The 25,443-nt window shown below is 33.1% G+C and overlaps 1 protein-coding gene across 2 annotated transcripts in view; it reads left to right on the top strand.

Moving 5' to 3' along the window:
* The window catches only part of LOC127838603 (uncharacterized), a 35,882-nt gene that overhangs the window by 6,863 nt on the left and 3,576 nt on the right, over nt 1-25,443 (top strand). The window contains exons 2-12 of one of the 2 annotated variants that reach the window (XM_052366431.1): nt 10,285-10,545; nt 12,885-12,969; nt 18,625-18,720; nt 20,129-20,159; nt 20,729-21,547; nt 21,856-21,963; nt 22,560-22,646; nt 22,977-23,045; nt 24,370-24,465; nt 24,808-24,879; nt 25,097-25,222. In XM_052366431.1, the coding sequence (XP_052222391.1) occupies nt 10,285-10,545; nt 12,885-12,969; nt 18,625-18,720; nt 20,129-20,159; nt 20,729-21,547; nt 21,856-21,963; nt 22,560-22,646; nt 22,977-23,045; nt 24,370-24,465; nt 24,808-24,879; nt 25,097-25,222 (1,850 nt within the window). The remainder of the gene's footprint in view (nt 1-10,284; nt 10,546-12,884; nt 12,970-18,624; nt 18,721-20,128; nt 20,160-20,728; nt 21,548-21,855; nt 21,964-22,559; nt 22,647-22,976; nt 23,046-24,369; nt 24,466-24,807; nt 24,880-25,096; nt 25,223-25,443) is intronic. The other variant, XM_052366432.1, reaches the window with a different exon arrangement.

Consider the following 25,443-nt stretch of genomic DNA (forward strand, 5'->3'; position numbering starts at 1 on the left):
ATTAAAATATTTAACACTAATGGCTACTGTTCCCCAAACAACCTCTCCATGAGGATGGCTACTATAAAATTTCAAGTTGGTATCTTTATTTTGTTTTTTAGCTGTTCCAAAGATAAAAAAATAATCACATCTGGCCGGCCCAATGTACATTTTGTTATGCGGGTTCATATTGACTATGTATTATAAAATGACTAGTTGAGCTATAGATAGTGAATACATTTTATAACACCTTTTGCCATAAGAACATGTATAAAGTGATTGTTCTTGCACGAGTCAATTTTACTTCATATAAATAAGCTCCTCTGCATCTGAGTCAAAGGGTGGAGCACCTTGTGTCCCTGTAACAAATAGAACAATTCATTAGCTTATGATTATATTATCCAGCTATCGGCATTTTAAGATGCATTTGAGTCCTTCAAAAGCAGTAATAACAAATTGCATCTTATTAATAAACAACCATTTGTAAACTTTAATCAAGCCAATGCCTCTGTTTAAAACAGCAATAATATAACGTTATCTAAGCCAGTCATTAAAACTATGTTGCAGGCTTACATCTATGTGATTCAATAAGATTTATTTGTTGTTTATTTTTCTTCCTTATCTTTTATTTCTTTTACTATTACTATTTAAAAAAAAAGAAGAGTCACAAAGTATATCACATACCATTTCAACATTCAAAGAGTCATGTTAAGACTCAAAAGAAAGCTCTGCTGAACACGTATACTAGTCCATTGTCGGAATTGACCGCGATTTTCAGCTATTTGACTGTATTTTAAAAAGTCGCTTTCCGATGAATCCGATAATTATCATAAAATAAGTTTGAATAGGTTAATTGTTAATGTGCTTTCACTTTGCCGGTTTATTTCAACAATATGGTATATAAACGTAATGTACTGATATGCACCTTCATAAAGGGACTGCCCAACAGATTTTGGCATGTATTAAAGCTTGTCATTAACTGCTTAAAATGCTTTATATTGATAAATTTAAACATTTGAAATAAAAATCTCCAGACAAAATAATAATACACATTTAAAAAAAAGAAGAAAAAACGTAAACCTCCACAAGGCTCGAACCAGTGACCCCTAGAGTCATGGAGTTATGGAGTAAAATGTCTCCCAACTTTACCACTCGACCATCCACGATCTAATGCTATAGTTATATAAGCATCCTCGTAGTTCCCACAAAAATCGATTCGCGTCGAACGACGCTTTTGACTGTTGGACAGTCCCTTTAACTGCGTAAACACTGACGGTGAATGATTGGTAAAAAAAACTAATGAGAGATAACTTAAGTAAGTTGCTTTTCAAAATTATTTACCACGAATATAAACAAGTGCATTAAACATATTAATAACGAAAACACTAAAATTGAGATGAGCAGTTCAGATTTTGGATAGATTATTGAACTGTTATTTATAGTTTGAAATTGCTTACAAAAGCGAAGAACATGTATGCGAATATTAAATAATGTTTTAAATCATTTTCGTCTTATTCGGATAAGAACGGCCCCGGAAAAGCTTTGCAAAACCGAAATTTCGCAAAATTATTATCCATTTTTCTTAAACAATTGCCTCTTTAAGACAAATTTTTGCGACACAAGTCTTAATGTTTTATAAAAAAAAGATATTTTTTGAATGCCCTTTTCACAATGTTATTTGTGAGCAAAGTTTGTTTTCCAATGGGATTTTTGCATTATCCCGTGGGATTTTTCGTTTACCAATGGGATTTTTCAGTTTTTCAAGTTTTTTTTCCCACTTCCTGCATGGCATTTTTAAAAACGTATATACTAACTTTCAGGATAAACAAGATATTTGTGCTTATTTCCGTTCACGTTTCTTTGATAGAAAAAAATACATTTCAAATATGGAAAAAATCACATGGGAATTAGCTTTGGAAAAAAAATCCCATTGGAAAATGAAAAGATCCCATAGGGAAAGCTTTTTTGAAAAATAAATCTTAATGAAAGAAATTGAAATATTATATTTAAATACCATCATTTAAATGAACGCAAAAAACTTTTCATCTCAAACTTTATCTAAAATATGAATTACGCTGGGCATTTGGATACTTTGATAACAGATGGCACTTCGATACCAGATAACAACAATAGCCACGCGCGAGAGGTAAGTTCATCAGGGTTTTTTTTAAAGTTATATCATAAAGATTAGTTTTTTAGACAAGGCTCATGGTCGAATTTATAAATGGTGTATCCTTTTCTATTGCAATGAAAAACATCAAGGAAGAATGGTAGATTTTTCTCCCAAAAAAATGGAAAAATCGGTTGGAAAACAGCATAAACTGGAGGAACAGTAAACATTTCAACAAAATTAAAACTACTTAGAAATATTGTAAGAAATTGTTTGATATTCCAGCATGTAGAGTAATCACTGTGCTTCAAATACTGAAATTTTGATAGTATTAAATGAAATATAAACGAAGATAGAGCATGTTTAAATAGGTGGTATTCATGAAGTTGCGGATACTTTGATTCCCGATATAGGGCACTTCGGATTACAAGGACTTTCATTAAATTGGGTACTCTGATAACCGAGCTTTATCTTCTACCTGAAATGCATTTATGTATATTATGGCTAATCTTACCAAACATTTTGAAGTACGAATCAATTTGCATTGTCAAGCCCGACACATTGGGAATCTATGCATAACGCAATTACATAAACATGTAAAATATAACCAATGGCGTTGTTCGTTTTCAAAAAACTTATTACTATTAATTTATATAATTAATATTAAAAGTGCAAATTTTAAATAAGATTCAAATGTTTTTTTCTAAAGTAATATACTTCAAGTGACGACCGAATAATTGTCTTAATAATAAACTTGTTTGAAGTGGTAGATTGAGATTAAGAGAATTGAAAATACAACGGGTCATGTGGATCAACAATTGTGTTCAATTGAACTTATAGCAGGACTCTAGATAAGGGAAGCAATGGGTCTTAAAGCGGCCAATACACCTCATAAAATCCTTTGTCATAAGTGCTCATTAGAATCGCATCATGAAATCGTTACTAATGCGTAGCGAAAAAAATTCTTTATATTGAGCTTTACACTTACCTTTCCCCTTTTATTATCATATTCCAAAGGGATAAGAACATATTTCGGTAATTCGTTTTTAATTTACGTCAGTACATACATTTTTATTTATTTCCTGCTTACTCTAGCAGTATTCCACAGCGATTTCTGCATTTCTGATTAGCTAAATATCTGGTGAATCTGGTGAATATCTGATTCACTAAATATCTGTTATATCTGGTAAAAAGTGTCGAGTTATCTGGAACCGAAGTGCCATTGACTTTAAGATGATCGGTAAAATAAGTGTCCATTAAAATTTGGCATACGACTCTTAAAACATTTGAATTTCATCAAAAACGTTATTCAACTTAAATTTAACATGTTGTAACATTCATTGGCATATTGATCTTTTATTTTGATTAGTTGGCGCGTTCTTGATTTATTTCCAAGTATTTTTATTTTGTTAAAATACGTACTGATCATCGAATTCATGACGATTATCGGTGAAATTGTATCTCTATTTTTATAATCTACTGTTTTTGATCACGACTTTCTTGCTCTGCAATACGAGGTACTATACCATTTATCTACTAAACAATGTTACGTGTCTGAAAACCAAATGAACAGACCATAAATGCAAATAAGCTGAAGAACTCAACTCTCGCGTGTGGCTTTTGTTAGTATCTGGTATCGAAGTGCCTTCTGTAATCAAAGTATCCGCATACCCGGTGTGTGAATATTTGAAGGAAAAATGTTACTAAGTTTGAGAAATTTCGGTTTCGCAATACTTCCGGTGGCCGTGTAAGTTTAGATATGCGGTTGGATTAAGACACGGTTAAGTAATATTGCAAAATGTGTTTTCTTTACTCGTAGAAAACCTTCAACTTAAACTTAAAGATGACTTCAACTCTTGTTTGAATAAATAAAGCATTTTGTTGGTTTCACTTTTAATTGATGAAGAAATGGATATTCTATGATGGTGATATGATCTATTAAGTTTAGTTATATTAAGATAGCATATATATACAAAGTCTCTATAAGTCTTGTATTATTTAAACAAAAACGCTGTATTTATTTTATGCCGAAGCTTTCGACCTCACGGTCTTCATCAGCGGCCATTTTCTATTTCAAAATGTTTCAAATATGTACGGATATGACGTCCGGCATTTCCGGCGTCAACGTTGTTTTTGCACCCTTTCATTTCTGTTTATTCTTGCACGTTGATGCCATATGGTCGGTATGTCCTTAGTTTTGCCTCCCATAATTGCGAAATGGTCTTGCGATACTCGTCCAACCCGTTTAGTTTTTCAAGTCCCATTATTTGAAAATCATCCTACAACTTTGGTTGGAAAAGAACTTAAGGCCTTGAATACAGTATTCACTACATATAACGCCATGACATAAAACAAAAAATGTATGTCAGTTGTTTGAATATTGTGGTTTGTCCGATCATAAATTATGCCTCGGAAGTATGGGGTTTCACAAAGTCAGATGATATTGAACGCATATATAAATATACATTGGTGGAGGCTAAATAATAACACTGCAACAACGAAAACAATTGTATTCTGGAAGAGAGGAAGATGAAAAGAAAGCAAACAGAGAATACAGTCGCAATTTGTACTTAAACTATATAGATACGGTGTAACAGTATAAAAGAAGTTTAAAATTAACCCATGACCTTGATTGGAAAAGAACTTAAGGCCTTGAATACAGTATTCACTACATGCAACGCCTATGACATAAAACAAAAAAATGTATGTCAGTTGTTTGAATATTGTTGTTTGTCCGATCATAAATTATGCCTCGGAAGTATGGGGTTTCACAAAGTCAGATGATATTGAACGCATATATAAATATACATTGGTGGAGGCTAAATAATAACACTGCAACAACGAAAACAATTGTATTCTGGAAGAGAGGAAGATGAAAAGAAAGCAAACAAGGGCATACAGTCGCAATTTGTACTTAAACTATATAGATACGGTGTAACAGTATAAAAGAAATTGAAATTAACCCACGACATTTGATTGGAAAAGAACTTAAGGCCTTGAATACAGTATTCACTACATGCAACGCCTATGACATAAAACAAAAAAATGTATGTCAGTTGTTTGAATATTGTGGTTTGTCCGATCATAAATTATCCCTCGGAAGTATGGGGTTTCACAAAGTCAGATGATATTGAACGCATACCTTTTAAATTTTGCAAACGATCGCTTCTGGTTTAAATATATACATTTTTGTAATGTTGCTGTTAATGGAGAATAAGGTAGATAATGGTGTTTGTGAACAGGTTTGATAAAATAATTAAAAATGAACACAATTTTAAAGAATTAAAATATCATATTTCTAATTGTATAGAAACAAGCTTAAAACGAGTGTTGTAATGGTTATACAAATTGGTCATATATGTCAGGGACATGTTAATTAATTGTTGACTTGGTTATGTATTTGAAAATCCAAACGTTGCGCATGTTAAATATTGTGTTAGGTAGTTCAAATGTCGACTTGTTGAGTGGTATGGTAAAAAGAGTAACAGTTCTGTAAAAGATTTGTATAAAGTTTGCTAAACCTCTTTGGAAAATGATAAATATTTAGACTTACTTTCCTAACGTCTGTGATTTTTTTTTTAGATTAAGATTAAGATTAAGATTAAGATTAAAAGTCTTTGAACACCCGTTGATAATCCAAACTGGACGATATGCTGAAAATAACATCAACTTGACGTAATCGTTTATGTTGCAATTAACTTCATTTAGAAGATGAATACCATGTTATATGTATATGCCGTTGGTACACTTAATAGCCGTTAAGTTTATATTAACCCAATTGTTTATAAATTCCTTATGTGACAGTTTCATGTGACACATAAGTAGTATCAAATCATTGTTATAAAAACTACGTTCTTAAAAATAATGCTTAATCAGTTGCATAGCCATTAGATAAAACGAACGTTTTTATGTAAACGATTGTGTTAATTTGTTTTCTCAATTTACTACTACATGTTAAATAAAATACCAGTCGTGATATTTTAATCAATATAAACTATTTTCGAGTGCTTTAACGCCAAAATACTTAACTGTTGCATTATTTACATATATGACATACATGTATTGAAAAAAATACGCGTGGTTTGTGCAAACTAGATTATCAGAAACTTTATACTGTATAGGCATGTGCATGCTCTATCCTTATGATAGTGTTAAATAACTTTTAATGTTTATTAATGTACAAAATTACTTCTAAATACTTAAACGACGGAACAGCATCATTAAATCAAGCAATTACATATTGCCTTAACGCGAGTTAAAAGAATTTTCGAAACAAAAAATAGATTAATTATTTAAAAGTCTAAATTTATGTCACTCATAATCAGCGGTAAAGAGTTTTCAATATGCATGCATAGACAATTCAAATCACATCCTTTGTAGTTCCATTGTATGTTTTAAATGAACATTTATAACTCTCGATTCATGCACATTAATACACACGTACACACACTATTCATTGATAATTATTTTTTTTTTAAATATAAAATGTTGCGTTTCTTTTTCAATTTAATTGTTTTTAGTCCGTCCTAAAAGCTTATTTTTAGATTTGTTTTGTGAAATTTTCAGTGTTAAGACTTCAGACCAGCGTCTCTCGAATGCTAATAACTAACACATATAAAGAAGAAATTAGATTTACGATTATATAATATTGGTAATACATTGGTGATATACGTGAATTATTATTATTTAGTTTCATCATGTTTATTTTGGTATTTCTAAGCGATTTATTGACTAAACATAGGCGATATGCTTAAATTGTACGTAACTATAACCTGTATTTCTGCTAACCAGTCAGTGAGAATGCGGGAAAAAATCCGAATGTAAACAATAACAACAAATTGGTCTATTCAACGGTTTTCGAATAAATTAGACTCTCAAAAATAAGAAAAGAAACAACAATTGAATAGAATGTGCACCGAATAATGAAACAGTGGTTGTTTGCCGGAACTCGTAGTTAAGAAGTTCTCCCCGATACGTGTTTCTAGTTTTCCACTACCAACAGGTGTTGGCTTCCGCCAATAGTCGTATGTAAAATGATATTGCATTCCACCATCGCGAGAAATATAAAATAGTGTGTTAAACATATTTGCCAAATGCAGAGAACTTCAGCCATTTTGTTCATCTTAAAATAGTATAAGTCGTAAAATATGTAAACTACGCCAAAATGAATAGAACAAATAACATGCTCTTAAAAATTTCGTATGTCTATTTAAACTTACCATGGTGAATAAAAAGGGTTATGTTCAGCGCCGGATTAGGATCGTGGAAGCCCATATGCAGTGAAACTTGTATGGCCCACGCCCCAGGCCCCTAGTTGGCATCGTGCTTACTAGAACTCCAGTTCCCAGTCAATTTCACTCGTTTAAAATAAACCAAAGCTAGTAAGACATAAAGTGGGATACTAGTTATGCCTTTTATCGGAACATAAGATTGATATTAAACAATTGGCTTTTGTCATTAAAATAGGCTAGGTAAGTAAACAATTCTTTCGTCACGGTTTAATGGGGCGCCTTAAAGTCGCGGGGCCCATAGGCAGTAACCTACTCGGCCAAATGGGCAATCCGGGACTGGGTATGTTTATTTCATGTTAGGAATTGAAGGATCGGCGAACATCTTACAAATTTATTTTTGCCGTTTGGATATCTATTATAACACGACATTTTAAGCACTCGTCGACCGAATATACTATGTTGCATTTCAAAATGATATCAGTTCCACGAAAATTAACTGACGTTTATGTCACTTAAAATAATTTTGTTTGCGGAAAATCAGTTATGGTATATATGCTTATAAGCGCTGGTTGTTTATTGAACAATATACTTCACTATACACTCGGAATAAACGTAGTCACTTGTCCGATTCACTTAAGAGGAATCCCGAGATTTTACGAGTGCATCAATTTATTAAGCAACGCAAATAATACTCATTTAAATAAATCCTTTGTGTACAACATAAAGTTTTTGTCGTAAAAATGACAGGTAATAAAATTTGCCAAAAAGATACAGTAACTAATTATGAACAAAAACTTCTTGTTAAATAGAAACGTCTCAGCGAAAACTACTCGAATCATAATCCTTTATTAACTAACCACCGTCTTTTTAACACAATAGCGTAACAGTGACCCACAGGTCATACGCGACTCAAAATCGTGACAGCTCTTGTCGTCAGTGACGTGCACTGCCATTTGGAAAATAGTGACTTGAGTTTATTGCATTCAGTGTCTTAAAGAACAAAATATGTCATGATCGCATTCACAAAAGCCTTGGTGAAATACGTGTGTTTTTTTGTTGTAAATGACGAGCTAAATGTGAAGTTCGACACGCCTATTCAGCTTGTTTTTTCATTGACCGATCCAGGGCGGTGACCCGAGTAACGATAAGATTTAGAGTATCTGTTTCGGTTTTGTTATTTCTGTGTCTTCACTTTGGTGTCTTCTCTTTTAATTGATCATTGCTGAGATACGTGTGAAGTGTGGCGCATCTTCAAGTCTTATTCTTTTTTGAGACTCATAGGATTTGATGATTTGCACTAACCTTTTCAATGCAGCGACAAAATTTTAAAAATGGTTACGTTTATTACTGTTTCGTATGTATTGCATTGTGATGTGCAGGCAATGAGTGGTTTAGCTGTGATTAAAGATGACTTATTGACAAGAAATTCTCCCATCATTATGTTTCTGGGGTTTTAGTTTTCCCAATAGTTAATACACGTTTCTGACTACCACGATCACCACGGAAGGTCAAACATGTGCGGTATGAAATGTACAATACACTTTATCTTCCACAAAGTAATTAACATGCAAAACTGCAAAGATCTATGTCAGCATGTGACGGTTTATCAAAAAGAATGATATAAGTTAATTGAACACAAATACGTCAAAGTGTAAATTTTTTCGATTCTTCCGGGTTTTCGTTTTTTTACCAATGTAATTCACACTCGAATTGCGCGAATTTGTTTAATAGTCTAGACTAGAAAACATCGTTACCATTCGTGAGACATGTTATTCTGTCCGTGGGCACAAAATCAACAATTTAGACATTAAAACATATAGACGATGATTGCATATCACATTATCTAACCACTTTAATAATGTTTATCGATTCAAGGCATGATTTGAATAATGTTTTAATCAATGTACAGTATGATGAAAAATCAGCGTAGAAGATAAGATTTGAGTTTCCACACAGTCGGGTAATGATAATGTCGGTCAGCTCACGAACGAACTCAAAGTTCATCTATAAAATATGCACAATGTCATCCTCAAACTGAGAGTTGAAACTAACTCAAAACTAAATACATCTTCTCTGAACATCTATCTGAGAATGATGTTAAAAATCCGGTGAAAGTAACATAATTACTCAAAATCAACGAATATTTCGCAAAATATTTCGTTATATAAGCTTCACCCATAAAAATCATTGTTCTTTATTGCAATATCAAAAATGTCAGCGCTAGATGTGGACTGGTAACATTTTGTATCGCGTTAAATCTATGTGACCAGACCAGCGTTGAAATTTTTGCTATTGCTATTTTTCGAACTATTGAACAAAATAATCGTTTATTTTGAGTATTTTTGTTGTTTCAACAAATAAGAAAAAATAACTAAAAGTTCATCAAGAGTATTGACTTAATAATGTTTGTAATACGCTGCATCGACGTGTTATTTAATTATTCAGCATGTGGCACAACATTATTCGATAAATCGAACTTTTGATTATTAAGTTCCCCATGGCTTTTTACGTCGTGATATCATAATATAACGATAACGGTTTCTATGAAGTGCGATCACACGTTCTTTTCTTTTATAATTTTATAATATTACTATAAAGGTATTTCGATGTTACTCACATCATGCCTAGTAAATGTAAAATCTGTTATTAACCATAATGCGCATGATACAGAAGGCATCAATCGATCTGGGGACCGTTTCAATTAACATCGTAGTACACACTATTACGATACGAATTATTTTTCAAAGATACATAATTGTTTAAGTCCATATCATATGATATTACATTTTCAGTACTTAATAAATTACATTGGCATCTCAAGAGCCGTATATATTTGACGAGCATGGCGAGCTAATTCGTCTAATTATTAAGATTAAAAACTTCTCTCGTAAGATAAAATTGTCGTACGATCGTTTATGAAACGACCTCCTGGCCACGGCAAATGACCGCATCATTTTATTGCAGTTGTTCCTCGTGTTTGCCGTAGCGTCGAACGCCCAGTTGCGACCACCTCGACCTCCGCCCGGAAATGGTGATCCTCTCAGTCGCAATCCGCCCATTGCGCCCAATCCGGTACCGGTACCGATGACGGTGGAGGCCGAAGTTGTCGAAGCTAATGAGGTTAAATCTATCGACCAAGTTTCTCCAACTCAAATCGTCGTTTCCCAGCTGCCATCGTTTCCTTCTCCGCAACCAGGTGTTACCGTTCCTCGTCCCGACGGTTGTGTAAGTTAATACAAATTTAAACCTAGTTATGTGATGCTTTTCGAAGACATATCGATGAATTTAAACTGATAATTCACTGTTTCAAACTGTTACAATTAAAATAAATTGTGTCGATAATTTTCACTGTTTTACAGTGCCATGAAATAATTGTTGTAGCGTAATTTTCTAGTTTAAATTATTATTATTATTATTATTATTATTATTATTATTATTATTATTATTATTATTATTATTATTATTATTATTATTATACTGTTATTGTATAATGCTTCTATTCAAATCTAGCTCTCTCGCAAATACGTAAATTATATATATCTCAAATATTGTATGATATGCTATTTCCCTAAAATAACGATTAATGTAAATGAGTTAACAATGACAATGGATTTGATTGTATAAAATAATTAATAACATTGTAACATTATTCAGATATAAATCAAAAGAGGTTAACGCGTGTTTTTGTTTTTGAGCTAAATGACATTTTGTCTACTGTAACTAGAGCTAATGTGACAAAAGTCTGGCGTTCCATAAAAACATGTAATTAATAACTTCCATACACCTGTCCTACAATTTCTTTGTGGCATACACATGGTATTTAGATTTATCATGTCCATGAAATCTAAGTTTCATTTACACAAAATGAAAACAATACAACAATTCTGAGTCTTTTGTTTGACTTCAAATAAATGACAAATATGTGTCGCATACGTCTGGCCACATATTTTCCGTCTTTCACTATTAAGCGGAAATTAAACTCTATTGTTTTATATAAATGTACGCACACTTAACGCCCAACAATACGCTCCCACTTTCACAAATACAGACATTAACCATTTTCATCTCAGAATTACAGTGACAATGATCATGTGCAAACACCATTCAACCAGAACAGCCTGCAAGCAACTCGTAGTCTGTTCAGGTTTTATGCTGTTGCTGCTTATCCGTATCTAAAGGTTAGACGTGAAACCTTTAAAACTTAAATCTAGTAAGAAAGATCTTTAATTAATTTTAACTTTCTAAGGGATAACACATGCGTCAAAATACGTATCTGGTTGGTTAGCTCACATAACTCTTGAAATAATTTTATATTCACGTGATAGGTACATTATGATGGGAAAATCAGCCAAAACGACCTGTTCATATCGTGATGAACCTAGAACGTTTTCAATAGCTATTTACTTTATTCTTCAATTATATGGAATAGTAAAATGATGTCTGATATCAGTCTCTTAATTGTTTAACCCTTTGCATGCTGGGAAATGTGTCGTATGCTAAAATGTCGTCTGCTGAATTTCTAAAATTAGCATTTTCTTCGAATTGTTTTTCAAAGAATACTATTAGAATAGCAAACAGTTTGGATCCTGATGAGACGCCACGCTCTCATCTGGATCCAAGCTGTGGGCAAAGGCCTTAGGTTTCAGCACTGAAAGAGTTAATGCTCATGAGTAATTAAAAAGATAACTACATATTAAAGCATACTTTAAATGAATCACATCATACTAAGCAGGGCATTTCAATAAAATGTTTAAATTATACATTTATTAGCAAACGATAAAGCTTATAATATGTACTTATTAAATGCCGAACTAGCCTTGCGTTATAGATTATAAATCTGTTGTAATATGTTATGCATTAACTCATTCAACAATGTAGTGGCTAACGTCAAACAAAGATTACAACTTACTCGTTAATAATTATATGTCAACCGTAGACACACTCGTCGTACCTGTCAAATTACCTACATACCTCCAGGCTTCGTACTATTAACGATATAGATGGGCCTCAATTATTTAACCGTCCAATTATGCATTAAAATCGAAGCACTATATAAATGCGCTAAACAAATCAGCTATGGTAGGTTGGAATGTATCTCAAGACCATTAGACTATGTGTTACGTAATATTCTGTTTCATAATAACCTATAAATGTTAATTTCATATTCATTAGTTAAATATTCCATCTTTATCAATCACAGAAATCCTTGTTTGAACAGTATTGCTGCTGAATGTTAATCACATTGTTTTGTGACCATATTCATGTATACACTGTATGTTTTATATTAAATAAACAAAAAAGAAATCATTGTTTCCTGAATACGTTTTTTTTTAATTGTATGCATGCTTTCTAATTGCTTCTTATAGTTAAAACTAAAAATTTGATTTTTTTTTGTTGTGCTGTCGTTTCTTGACAAAGAAGCTCTAAAAGTATGTTTAAATATGAACTATCCCCATTTCAAGTGATAACGTAACAAATATTTAAAACGTAACAAATATTTAATGCAAAGAAAGAATTATCAATTATTTATTTATTTATTTAGTTCACATTGTTTCATGTCACAGTCGCCCGGATGTGGAGCAAACGAGATCTGTGCCAAGCTGGGGGACAGCTACTGCCGCATGGGGCAGGCCTGTTCAGTCTGCATCAGTAAGTTAAATGGGAACTACATTGCATTTTAACGTTGCCGGATAACAAAAGGGTCGCCGTCGCGTAATGGGTATGGTTTGCGAATACTCACCGCGAGGTCTCGTTTTCGACCCATTCTTTTGAATAGTTGTTTTCAACCTCCTAAGAATAAATCAAGTACTACTTCAACCTATTTTAGAAAAGGACTTAAAAACGTTAAAATAGAAGATTAGATGCAACTTAACAAAAACCGATAGATTTGAATTTACTAATTGCAACAAAGTAGCCCGTTAATATTGAGTGTTAGATCAACAGATTTGGATCTTTTTTTATTACAAAGAAAATACTAATTTGGATTCTATACGCATTCCATACGCATACGAGGTCACCAAAATCATGTAAAACATCTAATTACGCAATGCTTTCGCCAGTCACATAAAACGCATTGACCGTTGCGCCAAATGGTTAAGGCAATTCAATTAAAGAGAATAGCAACATGCATTAATTATAACTGAACATTTTCACGTTAACTGTATCTTCGAAACGTAATCCTAATACTTTTCCGCTGCTTCTATTTTTGATACTTAGGCATTAATTGACATTTTCGAATCAACATAGGTCGTTATTCTCGGGCTAGATTGACTAGTTAATTCGTTCGGTAACACAACAGTAAATGTCCCAGACATTATTTGTACATCAACATGCTATAAATGACAACATGATTTATACATGCTCATCGCTGATGAGCACTGGCTTTAATTTTTTTGAATCGATGATTTTTTTTGTAAAACTGTAAAACAATCTAATATCATACATGAAAACGACTTTACGATCGAACAGCGAATGTAAAAAACTTAATTTGATACGACGTCATGTAGTTAACGTTTAGTTTTATGAAAACATGAATATATGTCTATGACAGTATTCAAATATTAGTACTCAATCCACTCAATGTTTAACATACTGAGCCCCAGGGACGCAGTAACGTTTTCGGGTAACACGAACACTGGGTGGTTACATTGTGTTGCTTAATACATACATTTCAAAATATAATAGTTTCCTTAACTCAGCTGTAAATGAACCATTTATTAAATGGACCAGAGAACTTGATGGAATGTAATAGAAAAATATTTAGCCAGTTTATACATTATTCATGATAACTTTTAATAGTAACAACTAACTCACTCAATACTGTAAGTAAAGCTATAGTATCTCATCAATACGTTATTATCAACCAAGATATAAGTAGAACAGTATGCTATGTGGGTCGGCATATGTTACGAAACCCTTGAATTTGGTGGTCGAAAATAAGGTAACATGCAATAAATAACCTTAATTGACTATATTTGTAGTAATCGTAAACTGTCAACTGCATACCGAAATCTGAAAGTACTAGCATAGTTAATGTACTGACATATCTTGCGGGCGTAGTGACATCGCTTAAACATCGAACGGGTTTACGCCAACATGTTAGTAATATAATAGTGTTGTATTGTGCATATTTGTTTGCGTTCACCAACGTATTAACAAGTACCGGTATCTACCTTAGTCACATAAGAGTTTTAATAGCTGTTCGACTACGTTTGAAAGTACACGACATTCTTAATGGTGCTTAAAGACAAAAGTATGATGTTTCATGTAATCTGTACCTACCGGTATATATAACTACATCAGTAAATGACATACATATTTTCATTTACGCATGACACAAATATCAACGGACAACCGTCAATGCCTGATATTACTATAAACGATCATTCTAGTCACCCCGGTACACATAAGTATATTTGTGACATGCAGCATAGTATTTTTACATTTGTAATATCTTTGTATTAGATTCAACAGAAATTCAACAGTTGATTTGTATGGTCTCTGTACTCAGCACATCCCGATTGATTGATGAAGTGATTTAATCATTTGCTTTGTTTTTCATTCCAATGCAAAAACTTTGACATTCCACTCTATGTTTTAATTTAGAACATAAATGTGACATTTCGTTCTGTGTTATGTTCTTTTATTTTTTAACGGTGACCAAATAAAACGTTGATCGCATAAAGTACTTACTATTCGGTTATATTTCACGTGACCGATAAAGCTCGCCCTATTTTCAGTGTCTTGGCAGTGTCGTTTAAAATGCCTCAATCCCAGCACCATACATGTTTTATCTTTGCACATACCCTGGCCGAAACGCTGAATATTTTTATAGAATACACATACATCTGTAATTCGCTCAATAGTATGATAAACGTATATTACGTATATTTAACAGTGAGCTCATTTTTTATTCAATTAACATGCATTTGACATGAAGCTATATGTTTTGAAAACACATATTTGACCTGTTACTGAACATGCGCTCTATGTTTAAATTGAATATTATAATACGACAGATTGAGCTTTTTTGTTTAAATAAAATGCACACATATTTTTAATTGGGCTCTATATTTTAATAAAATAAACTTACATTTGACATAACGTTCTATGTTTAATGGAATATATTTCGCTCTGACACCAGAATGGAGAATCATCCCCCAGCCAATCGCTTATCAACAAGGCAAGTAAACGTGTTATATGTACATGAGCCACGCTCGGAGAAAACAGGACATTGCATGTTCGTAAAATATCGTCTTAGATTAGCATGTGAAGCCCGCTCAGGTTTATCAGAGACGACACTTTCCGCCTTACCTGAATATTCGTTTTAATTGGGTTTTCTACGTTTAAAGGAAGTTTATTTGTTTTAGAAAATCCATTTAAGCGTCCCTGATAAGCCTGTGCGGGGTGCACAAGTCAATCTGGGACAACACTTTACGCACATGAACTTAGTCCCGTTTTCTCACAGCGAGGTGTATATAATAGCGGGAAACAACATGTTACAAAAAGTAATACCTTTCTTAAAATCATTTTTGAAAAACTAAACATATAATTTACTGTGAACTGCAAAAAAGTGTATACTTACGTTTTCTAATTAGTTGTGTTCTTAGAGAAGCATTCGATATAAGTATATATTTTCTTTAAACTTTAACGGCATTTGAGATGCTTATATTGTTCTCATTCAGGACGTAATAATTTATAAGTTCGTGGCCATTGGTAACAAAAAGGAATCCTTATTCTTTGTAGCATTGAACATGTGTTTTACTTTATTTTCCAGAAAAAAAGACACAAACTTTAACAGGATGATGGCTACTGAATCAACTGAGTTTAAATCAAAACCTTAATCTATCACTAAACCAGTGACTTTCATACCTACGCAAGATTAGTTGTCATGTGCTTTATATATTCTCATATCAATATTTGCCATTCATTCGAGCTGATATTAGATTAAAAACTTCACAATATATTTTACCAACTCATCATTTTCGGTAAAAGCGAGTAAGGTTGAACTCAAATGCAATGTATACCAAGATGTACATGTATTCTATTTTTGACAAATAAAGAAAACAGCAGGGTACCTTCAAAATATTAAGGGCAAGTGCTCGTGACGTGATTTTGAACATTTCAAGCGTCATGTTTAACAATAATTTCCGCTAAAATTTAGGGTTGTAGCGATTAATTCTAAGCCTCATCTGATATATTATGTAACGATTTGGCAGTAACTTGTTATTCCCCATATATATGTGTAAGTGCATTAGTTAACAAGCAAAATGATTGATATTTCTACGATCATTAGTTCTGTTATTGGACTAATTTATTCAATACTTGATATGTGTGTGAATGGATGCTGCTTCTGTTTAATATTTGTCATTTTCTTCTCTTACACAAATGCCCCTTTACTCGGTTTGATGATATGGTTTCATTTTTTTGTTGTTGATACATTTGTATATGGGTCATCTGTACGTAGTATACTAATGCCTTACACAACTAAGCGTTTACTTCTTATACGACAATTTCGTATGACAACTATTATTATGTGTCTAGAGAGAATATAGACAAACCAAGTAATTGTTGAGTATGAAATTACCCACTGTATGTTTCATTAATGAAATGATGGGGGAAAATATATAGAAAATATTCGTAACCGTATGGTGGTATTCTTATTTAAAGAAAGTGACATATGACAGGCTAAAACAAACAACATAACACAACGTAACATATGAAGGTTTAAACTTGAGTCACCATCTTGTATGAGAGTAATAGGTCGTACATAGTGCTCTACGCTTATGCTAGTATGCTATAAATTATTATCGCGTGCAAGTGGTTTTGTGTATATAACCAAGTAAAATATATATTATTGTTGTTTTGTTACGTTCTTTAGTTATAAAATTACCATTGACATGTGAACAATGTTCACCTGTCTTAAATTTAAATAGTGTTTATTGTTACGTTCTAATGATTTCAAATATTTTATTTCAATGTGTTATTCAAATAAATATATTCTGGTGGTTTAGATTCAAATTAAATAAAAACTTGGTTAAAAAAATATGTTTTTGTTTTTGTTTAATATTTTGTGAACAATGTTATGTATGCTCACGCCATTTGATTACCTTGACAGATCCGTAATGACGTTCCATTGTTATAAATTCAATATTCATCGGAAAATTCAATCACTTAGCATGCACTGCACTAAAAGTTGCAAAAATAAATTCATATCTTTATAACTTTGTTGTGGTGATTACTTGTCACAAACTTTTGAACTTATATGCACTATTTTATTCATGCACGCATAGCGCATTGATAATATTACACCAACAACATTTGCCCAATTCAGTGTTATGGTAAGTATAAATATATACACATTTAAATTAATGTCTTCTTAATAATTGTGTAAATTGTGTACCAAACGGTTACTTATTCAAGTGTAGTGCCTTTGCGATGAAATATCTTTAATGCTACGTTTTTAAATAAAATCATGATTTGTGTCATTGTATTCGTACCATAAGATTTTATATTCCTTATTCAGGTTTAGTCTTTTAACTGACTTTCTTATTTGGTAAATGATTGGCCAATAGCCTTTGATATATTTCTTAAAGATTGATTAAGCTTTTCCAATACGATTAACTCAATTCTTGATGAGAATATGTTTTCATCAGCTTTTCCAATCTCATTTTTGAAACACAATAACTATGTGTTATTGTCAACAGACCTTACTGTATGGTTGTAAATATTTAAAACACTATTTAAAGTCCGAAAATTACTGTTGATAGTAGTAAAACGAGTGATTTACACGATATTTCTGTCAAGCAATCATGTCAATGCGTCTTCATGTGTGTAAAAAATCCTGTTATAAACACTGAAAATAAGTAAACTGCCTGAAAACTAAAGAAAGCCATTTGTTTGCCAAGTAACATGGCCATAGTAATGCTTTTTGATTGTTTTGAGAAAACTTAAAATGGTTGGTAGACAATGCGTGCAAAAAGCATCTAGGAGTAAATTAACACATATTTTATAATCATAATGGACATGAAATGCAATGTTGATTGGATAATAGAATGCCTGGTAAGTTTCTTATGTGGTAAAGTTTATAGTTAACCGGCACGACCACAATCGCCAATGCTCGTGGTTTATGTTTCCTAAAGCTTCTTAAATATTTAACTTCAACCTTGTATTCTCTAGAAGTTCTACAATACTTAACACAGTGACAATGTTAAATTGTATGGTAAGGAAATGTGAATATCAACTCTCGTGGATACCTCTTTGTAATGTGATTGCTAACGTGTTCGAGTGTTCGTTTCCTTTCAGGAATGGACTCCATTCGTATCCCGACACCAGCCCTTGCAGCCATCTTTTCTAGCCAGAAGGCTGTGTCTCATTCCCCCTCGCCATCGTCGGAACCAAGTAAATAATCAATGAGCCAGGCTCTGTGAAAACAAACATGGTTTAATGCTAGACGTAAACGCTCCTCCACGATAACACATGTACAGTCCGCACAGACTAATAAGGGTTAATTCGTTCCGCCTAGATTAAAGTCTCGTTTCAAGAGACCAAATTAAAAATATGAATTGCAAAAATGCGTAATCATTTTCTGTTAACTTGCTCTTTAGAAATGGTTATCAAACGTAAACACGTACTCTTTGGTGTAAACGAAATCTATAGCTAATATCCCTAAGTAAAATAATTGAAAAACAAAATTATATCTGAATAAACTATTTCGTGTTTTTTTTTCACGCATTTGAATCAAGAATGATTTTACTACCTTAAGAGAAAAAGCACAGATCACCGCGGGCCTACTCGTATTATAGTAACCGACCGGTCAGCCCAAACAAGTTAAACTGACCGAAGCCGAAAGCTGAGGCCCGTATAACGTTTTCGGTCTAACTGCCTGGTCACTGTAATACAATGATGTCCGAAGTTAAATGCACCATTTGTTAAATTAAACCTCAACTTGTTTCTGTAAAATATATTTACACGATTGAACCCTAACACTCGAAAGCTTTAAGTACACGTGTAAGAATTATAGTGAATGTACTCGTTAGTTAATACGTAATCACATACGTGTGCGTGAAGATATGTTTGATTGTATGTCGTTACCACGACATCATTACTCGTCCATACGGGTTGTATATTTTTTCTCACGAGTAAGTAAGTCGTAAGTCGAGTCATAAAATCATGCTTACACGTGGTAACGACAGAGCTTACACTTGGGAACGAGATAACTAACTCGTTATAACGATAAAAACAATCAAAATGTTTCAAACTGGTTTATACATGAAAGGGTAATATAATTTAGGACTATAACAATCGGACAAAGTGTGTTTACTCTGTTTGTTTGATTATGTCATTACCTTGACTAAATTATATCGTTCTCTAAAGATACTGAGTCGTTGTAAATATAGATATGTCGTCCTCACGCGTTCATATGTCATGCCAACGAGTAAGTTATATGGTTTACTTACTCGTTTCCACGATCTACTTCCTAGTTCCCACGACTTGCTAAGTCAATGAATGAATTACTTACTTGCGGTAAAGCCATAGATAAATATAATATTCACATGTCTCATCTCTGCAACCGTAGTTATCACTTTTTAAGCAGGAAACTTAAATTTGAAATTAAATAATTAATGAATGAATGTACCCAATATTGTTCTTTAATTTCGATCGTACACAATTTGTATTTAGTAAAGAATTGTCCAGTATTTAATGAAATAAACCCTTTTCAATCGCTTCGTTTATGTTAAATTCTATCTAATCTTTGTTAAAGTATATTGACATGTTTGCCATTAATGTAGTCAATTTGAATTTTCAGCAATTTCACCGTTCGATCTGTACGGCACAGTGTAAGTATTAAAACATTTTGTACTTGAACCCATATGCAAAACTAATGGTGTTTGCATAATCAATCGCACGATAATGTAATTAATATGTTAATTTGCATTTCCATTCAAGGACAATATTCTTGCACGTGGCAGCATGTGGTGTTTTAATTGACAGATAGAAGTGGTACATCTTTTACTAGACCATTTCATATCCTAAAGAAGCATGTTCATACTTAGTTTAAAGATGGTATACAGACATACTTATACAGACTTGTTAGATGGTATACAGACATACTTATACAGACTTGTTAGATGGTATACAGACATACTTATACAGACTTGTTAGTGCAATGTCCGAAGCATGCAAATTGTTCCCTGCGGTTTTCCACTAGGTTATTAACACATTAATACCACACGAGCAAGCGACGTACACGGTCCATACGGGCCATGTATTAAATAAACAAAAATGACATAAGACATATCCAGTTGTTTAATATACATACTAATTATAACATTAAAACGCAACTTAGAATGTGCTAGAAGTTGTGTTCAAAACCATTTAAATGGGATTACATGCGTCCTTGTTGTAGTTCGTTTCAAGGAGTCGATGGTCGTTCTTTTGTGCGTGAGGTTCCTAGAGATACAATCTTTAAACCTGTTGCGGATGCAAGTGGCACTATAACAGGACGGGTTGAGAAGTATGTACGGGGAGATGCATCAACTTACAGTAGTGCGTTCGGTCAAAATGGTGGGGATCCAGCAATATATGGTGGTGATCCGTCTGCGCGCGGTAGTAATACAGGTCAATATGGTAGTGAATTAGACAAATACGGCGGTGAAGTATATAATAGTGCTTACAGTCCAAGTAGTGGAGATACAGCAATGAATGGTGGCAATCCTTCACAATACGGCGGAGGATCTTCTCTGCGCGGTAGTAATGCACGGCAAAATGGTTGGGATCCATCCGCGTATGTTGCTGAAAATGCAAAACACGGTGGTGGTCAAACATCGTATGGTAGTGATACAGGACAGTACAGTGGTGATCCAGTGGCGAATGGAGCTGAGAACGGGCCATATGCTGCGCCATCAAAAGGATATCCTAGTGATCCGCAAATCCGGGACCGAGGTTCTCTGACTGTTGGTGGAGAGTTCGGTCCAGTAAGTTCGTCCGTTGGAGTAGAAGAGATGGGATACGTCAGGGGCACTTCTTTAATAGAGCGAATGACTGGCAGTCAATCAAGCCTCTCGCCCATGTCATCATCTGAACCAGGTTTGGAGTACTCGGTGGCCCAACAACAGCAGCAGCGACAACGAAACGACGAATTAAAGCAGAAGTTGGTCGCCTTACAAAATTTGATGAGACAAAATAAATCACTCTCGGGCGTTTCGAATTCGTTACACGACTCAATGTAAGCATTCTGGTGAGATAAATGCTACAATTGTATCCACCATGCCTCTTTGGCTGTACAATAAAAATAAATATAAGCATATTTTATTATGTAAATTTAAATAAAAAGAGCGTATTCTTAGGTAAAATATAATACCGTTGTAAATAAATGCCCATTTTGTTGTTAGGATTAAGAACGTGTTAATCTTACCTGTAATTGTATCGAATAGCATGTTCGAAGGTGTCGTGATGTTTCTAACTTTGTGTACTCATACTTTTTCTAATATTTTTCTCTTCATAATAAATTCAATCGGTTACTAACCTTTTTAGAATTGCAACGGCACAAAAAGTTGCGTCACAGACTAGCCAAGACTTGCCGAGCATTCTGCAACCGAAAGACTCTGGCCATTGGCCACAAGAATACGTACCGGAACCAATGTACTAATCAGGTTCTTGGGTGCTCAGTTATTAAATGAGGTTTCATAATCAAATACATAATAAAATTATGCTGAAGTTCATTGTGAATTACGTTTAGATTTTACTGTATTAGCAAATACATAGTCACCTATACAGTTAATATCGTGTTGAATATATGAAGTGTAATCTAAAAATAAAAAATAAAACATTTTATCTGCAGAAATTCTATTAGAAAAGCTATTTTTTCCAATCCAATACTTTTATTACAGTAACTCAAAGTTGAATTCACTGCGTGTACTTCGTACTGAAATTTGAGTATCATTACGATGCGTGACTTCCTTAAAGTAGTGTAGTTTTTGGAATGCATGGCTCGATTTAAGTTGCATGTGTTTTGTGCATTTTGACAATATATACAATTTGTATAAAAACATACGAAACCAGTATACATGTGTATCATAATATGCATAAACGTCTCATAATATATAACATATGTTACATTATTGTCTTGCTTCGTCAGTTATATATATTGTGTATGCCAATATATGCTAATAATACCTCGATGTATTTATATTACATACAATACACTGACAATGTCATATATATTATTTAACCAACAGTGGATTAACCGGTGGCAATAACAGACAGGCTAACAAACAGTCCAATCTTCTCTCAAAGTTGGAGCGGATTAGACAAAAATCAACCGCGTAAGGACATACAATATGAAACCGTCATTGAGAAGTCATACGCATTCAGACGCATGTTGATGGTTGTTTTGTTGTTGTTTTAGTACATAATTACAATTTAATAACGTGCATATAAACATACATTTATACATCAAATTAAATTAACTGAGAAAATGAAATTGCTAAATCATAAAGCTAACTTTTAAGCATAAATCTATATAAAATGTTTATTTTAACTAATAAAATGTAGGCCGCGATAAACAGGCAGCTGACTAAACAAAATGATAAATCGTACTGCATATATATTTCGATTCTTAGACAGCTGAACATTAATAATCTTTAATGTGTCAGATCACAGCTTCCATCCGACATCCAGATGGAAAGATATCTACAAAGGTTGGCCACAGCTGATACCTCAGCGTAAGTTGTCTACTATCTGTTTGCTGAGGTTGTCAAATGTGTTGACTACTTTCTGTTTGTTGAGGTTATAAAATACGTTGTCTACTTTCTGTCTGCTGAAGTTGTCAAATACGTTGTTTACTTTCTCTTTGTTGAGGGTTTCAAATACGTTGTCTACTTTATGTTTATTGAAGTTATCAAATATGTTGTTTACTTTCTGTTCTTTGAGTTTGTCACATGTGTTATCTACTTTATGTTTGTTGAGGTTGTGAAATACGTTGCCTACTTTTTGTTTGTTGAGGTTGTCAAATACGTTGTAAACTTTCTGTTTGTTGAGGTTTTCAAATACGTTGTCTACTTTATGTTTGTCGAGGTTATCAAATACGTTGTCTACATTCTGTTTGTTGATTTTGTCAAATGTGTTGTCTACTGTCTGTTTGTTGAGGTTGCCAAATCCGTTGTCTATTTTCTTCTTGTTGAGATTTTAAAATACGTTTTCTACTTTCTGTTTGTTGAGGTTGTCAAATACTCTCATGAAGACTTATTGTGAATTAAAAGAGATATGATGGCTACAACAGAAAGCTCCATGTGAGAGAACTGGTATTTGAAACGACCGTTAGCTTTAATTCGACAGTCAGACAAATACCATTACATTGTTTGTTGTAAGACCTAGACTTAATATATAACAGTATTGTATGTGTTTATTGCTTCTTTTAATTCCCAATTTGATTATATCGGTAATATTTTATAAACACTTTAACGTTTTGTGAATTAATAGTTATGTTCCAAGTGTGAAATTTGGAACTAGTTTTATCTGTGTATACCCGTGTTTTTTTGTGTTGCCCGTTCTAAGGCGATCACCTCTTTTTAATTAACGTGTGTGTGAGAGAGGTTTAGTGTGAATGCTTTTACAATGCCTATCATATTTGTGTTTTGGCACAATGTGTTTGTCAACTAGGTCAAAATAAAGAATCAGATTCATCCCTTGCTGGCGCAGCTCAAGTTTCACATTTATTTATTTGTATGCATTGTTGTTACATTATTTACTAGTTTTAGATACAACATTATAATTGAGCCTCGCTCTGACTCAGGTTAATCAACGACGACACTTTCTGACTTGACATGAATTTCGTCGTTTAGAAGAGAATTCCTTTAAATGAAACATTTCACAAAAGAAGAAAATGTCATCTCTAATTAGCCTATGCGGACTGCAAATGCTAATATGTGAAGAGACTTTACACACTTTCCTTAAACATGGTTTTCTCAGAGCTAGGCTTATATTTAGTTTTTGTATTATTGATAAGGAATGCAAAGATACGTAATATTTATACACGTACTATTTCAGTGGAACATTGAAAGCTGTAGACACATCGACTGCATCGGGATTTAATCCTGGTCAAGCGAATCTTGGTCAATTGAATCTTGGCCAACCGAACGTTGTGTAAGCTCTGCAAAACAAGCCTAATAATGTTGTCCAACTACATACATTAATATATACGTACATTATGGATTGCTTGCACATCTTAATACGTTCTTAAAGTGTCTATGGTGTTCGCTTTCAATGGACAGTTATAATGCTCGATTCTTACTTGGGAAACGTGCATACGATCTTATAAAAAACATCGACACTAGTGCTACTCAATAAAAACGAGAGTGAATAAAAAATATAATGCTTCAAACATGTAATCTAGCTTAGATAAATGAGTTCTTAATATATTAAGAGTATTTGTATGAAGAAATGTATATTTTACTTATATTAATTAGAACCTTTTTATTTTTTCAGAGATTACACTTCATGGCTGCAATTCCAACAGATGAAGCAAACTCAAAACAATACGAACGGAACAGCAGACCTGTAAGGCTATTTGTTTATTTGTTATCAAATCGATTGAAAGTGAAATCGATGGAAATTAATATGCAATATTATACGTTTTCTTACGTTAAATAAAGCATGCTCTTGCATTTTAGAAGAAAAAAAATTACACAACTTGCATAACATACTCATTTGTCTGCAAAACGTCTTTGGTCGCATATAAGAACATTATAGTTATCCACATGTTATTGTTTAACAGCACAAACGGCAATATAAACGAACTGTGGCTGCAGTTCAACAACTTCGTGAAACAAAAGAATCAGCCTGGTACTGTTGCTGGATCAACTTCCGGAGTCAACCCATCGGTCCTTGCAGTCAATACACAGTAAGAATTATTGTTTAAACATGTGTTGAAATATTATCTTGTATGGAATTATTGCAAAACCAGTCGCTAATATCGCTTCGCAACGTAAATTGACACGAAAAGCGCGTTAAGTAAACAACTTGAATTGTTGTGTTAAAATATATGGGATTCAAAATGGGTCTTTGTGTTGCACATTTGTTTAATCGAATGCATTGGATTGAAACGCAGATATATTTCTTTGC

This window comes from Dreissena polymorpha, chromosome 7 (genome assembly GCF_020536995.1).
Source record: "Dreissena polymorpha isolate Duluth1 chromosome 7, UMN_Dpol_1.0, whole genome shotgun sequence".
Lineage (NCBI taxonomy): Eukaryota > Metazoa > Mollusca > Bivalvia > Myida > Dreissenidae > Dreissena > Dreissena polymorpha.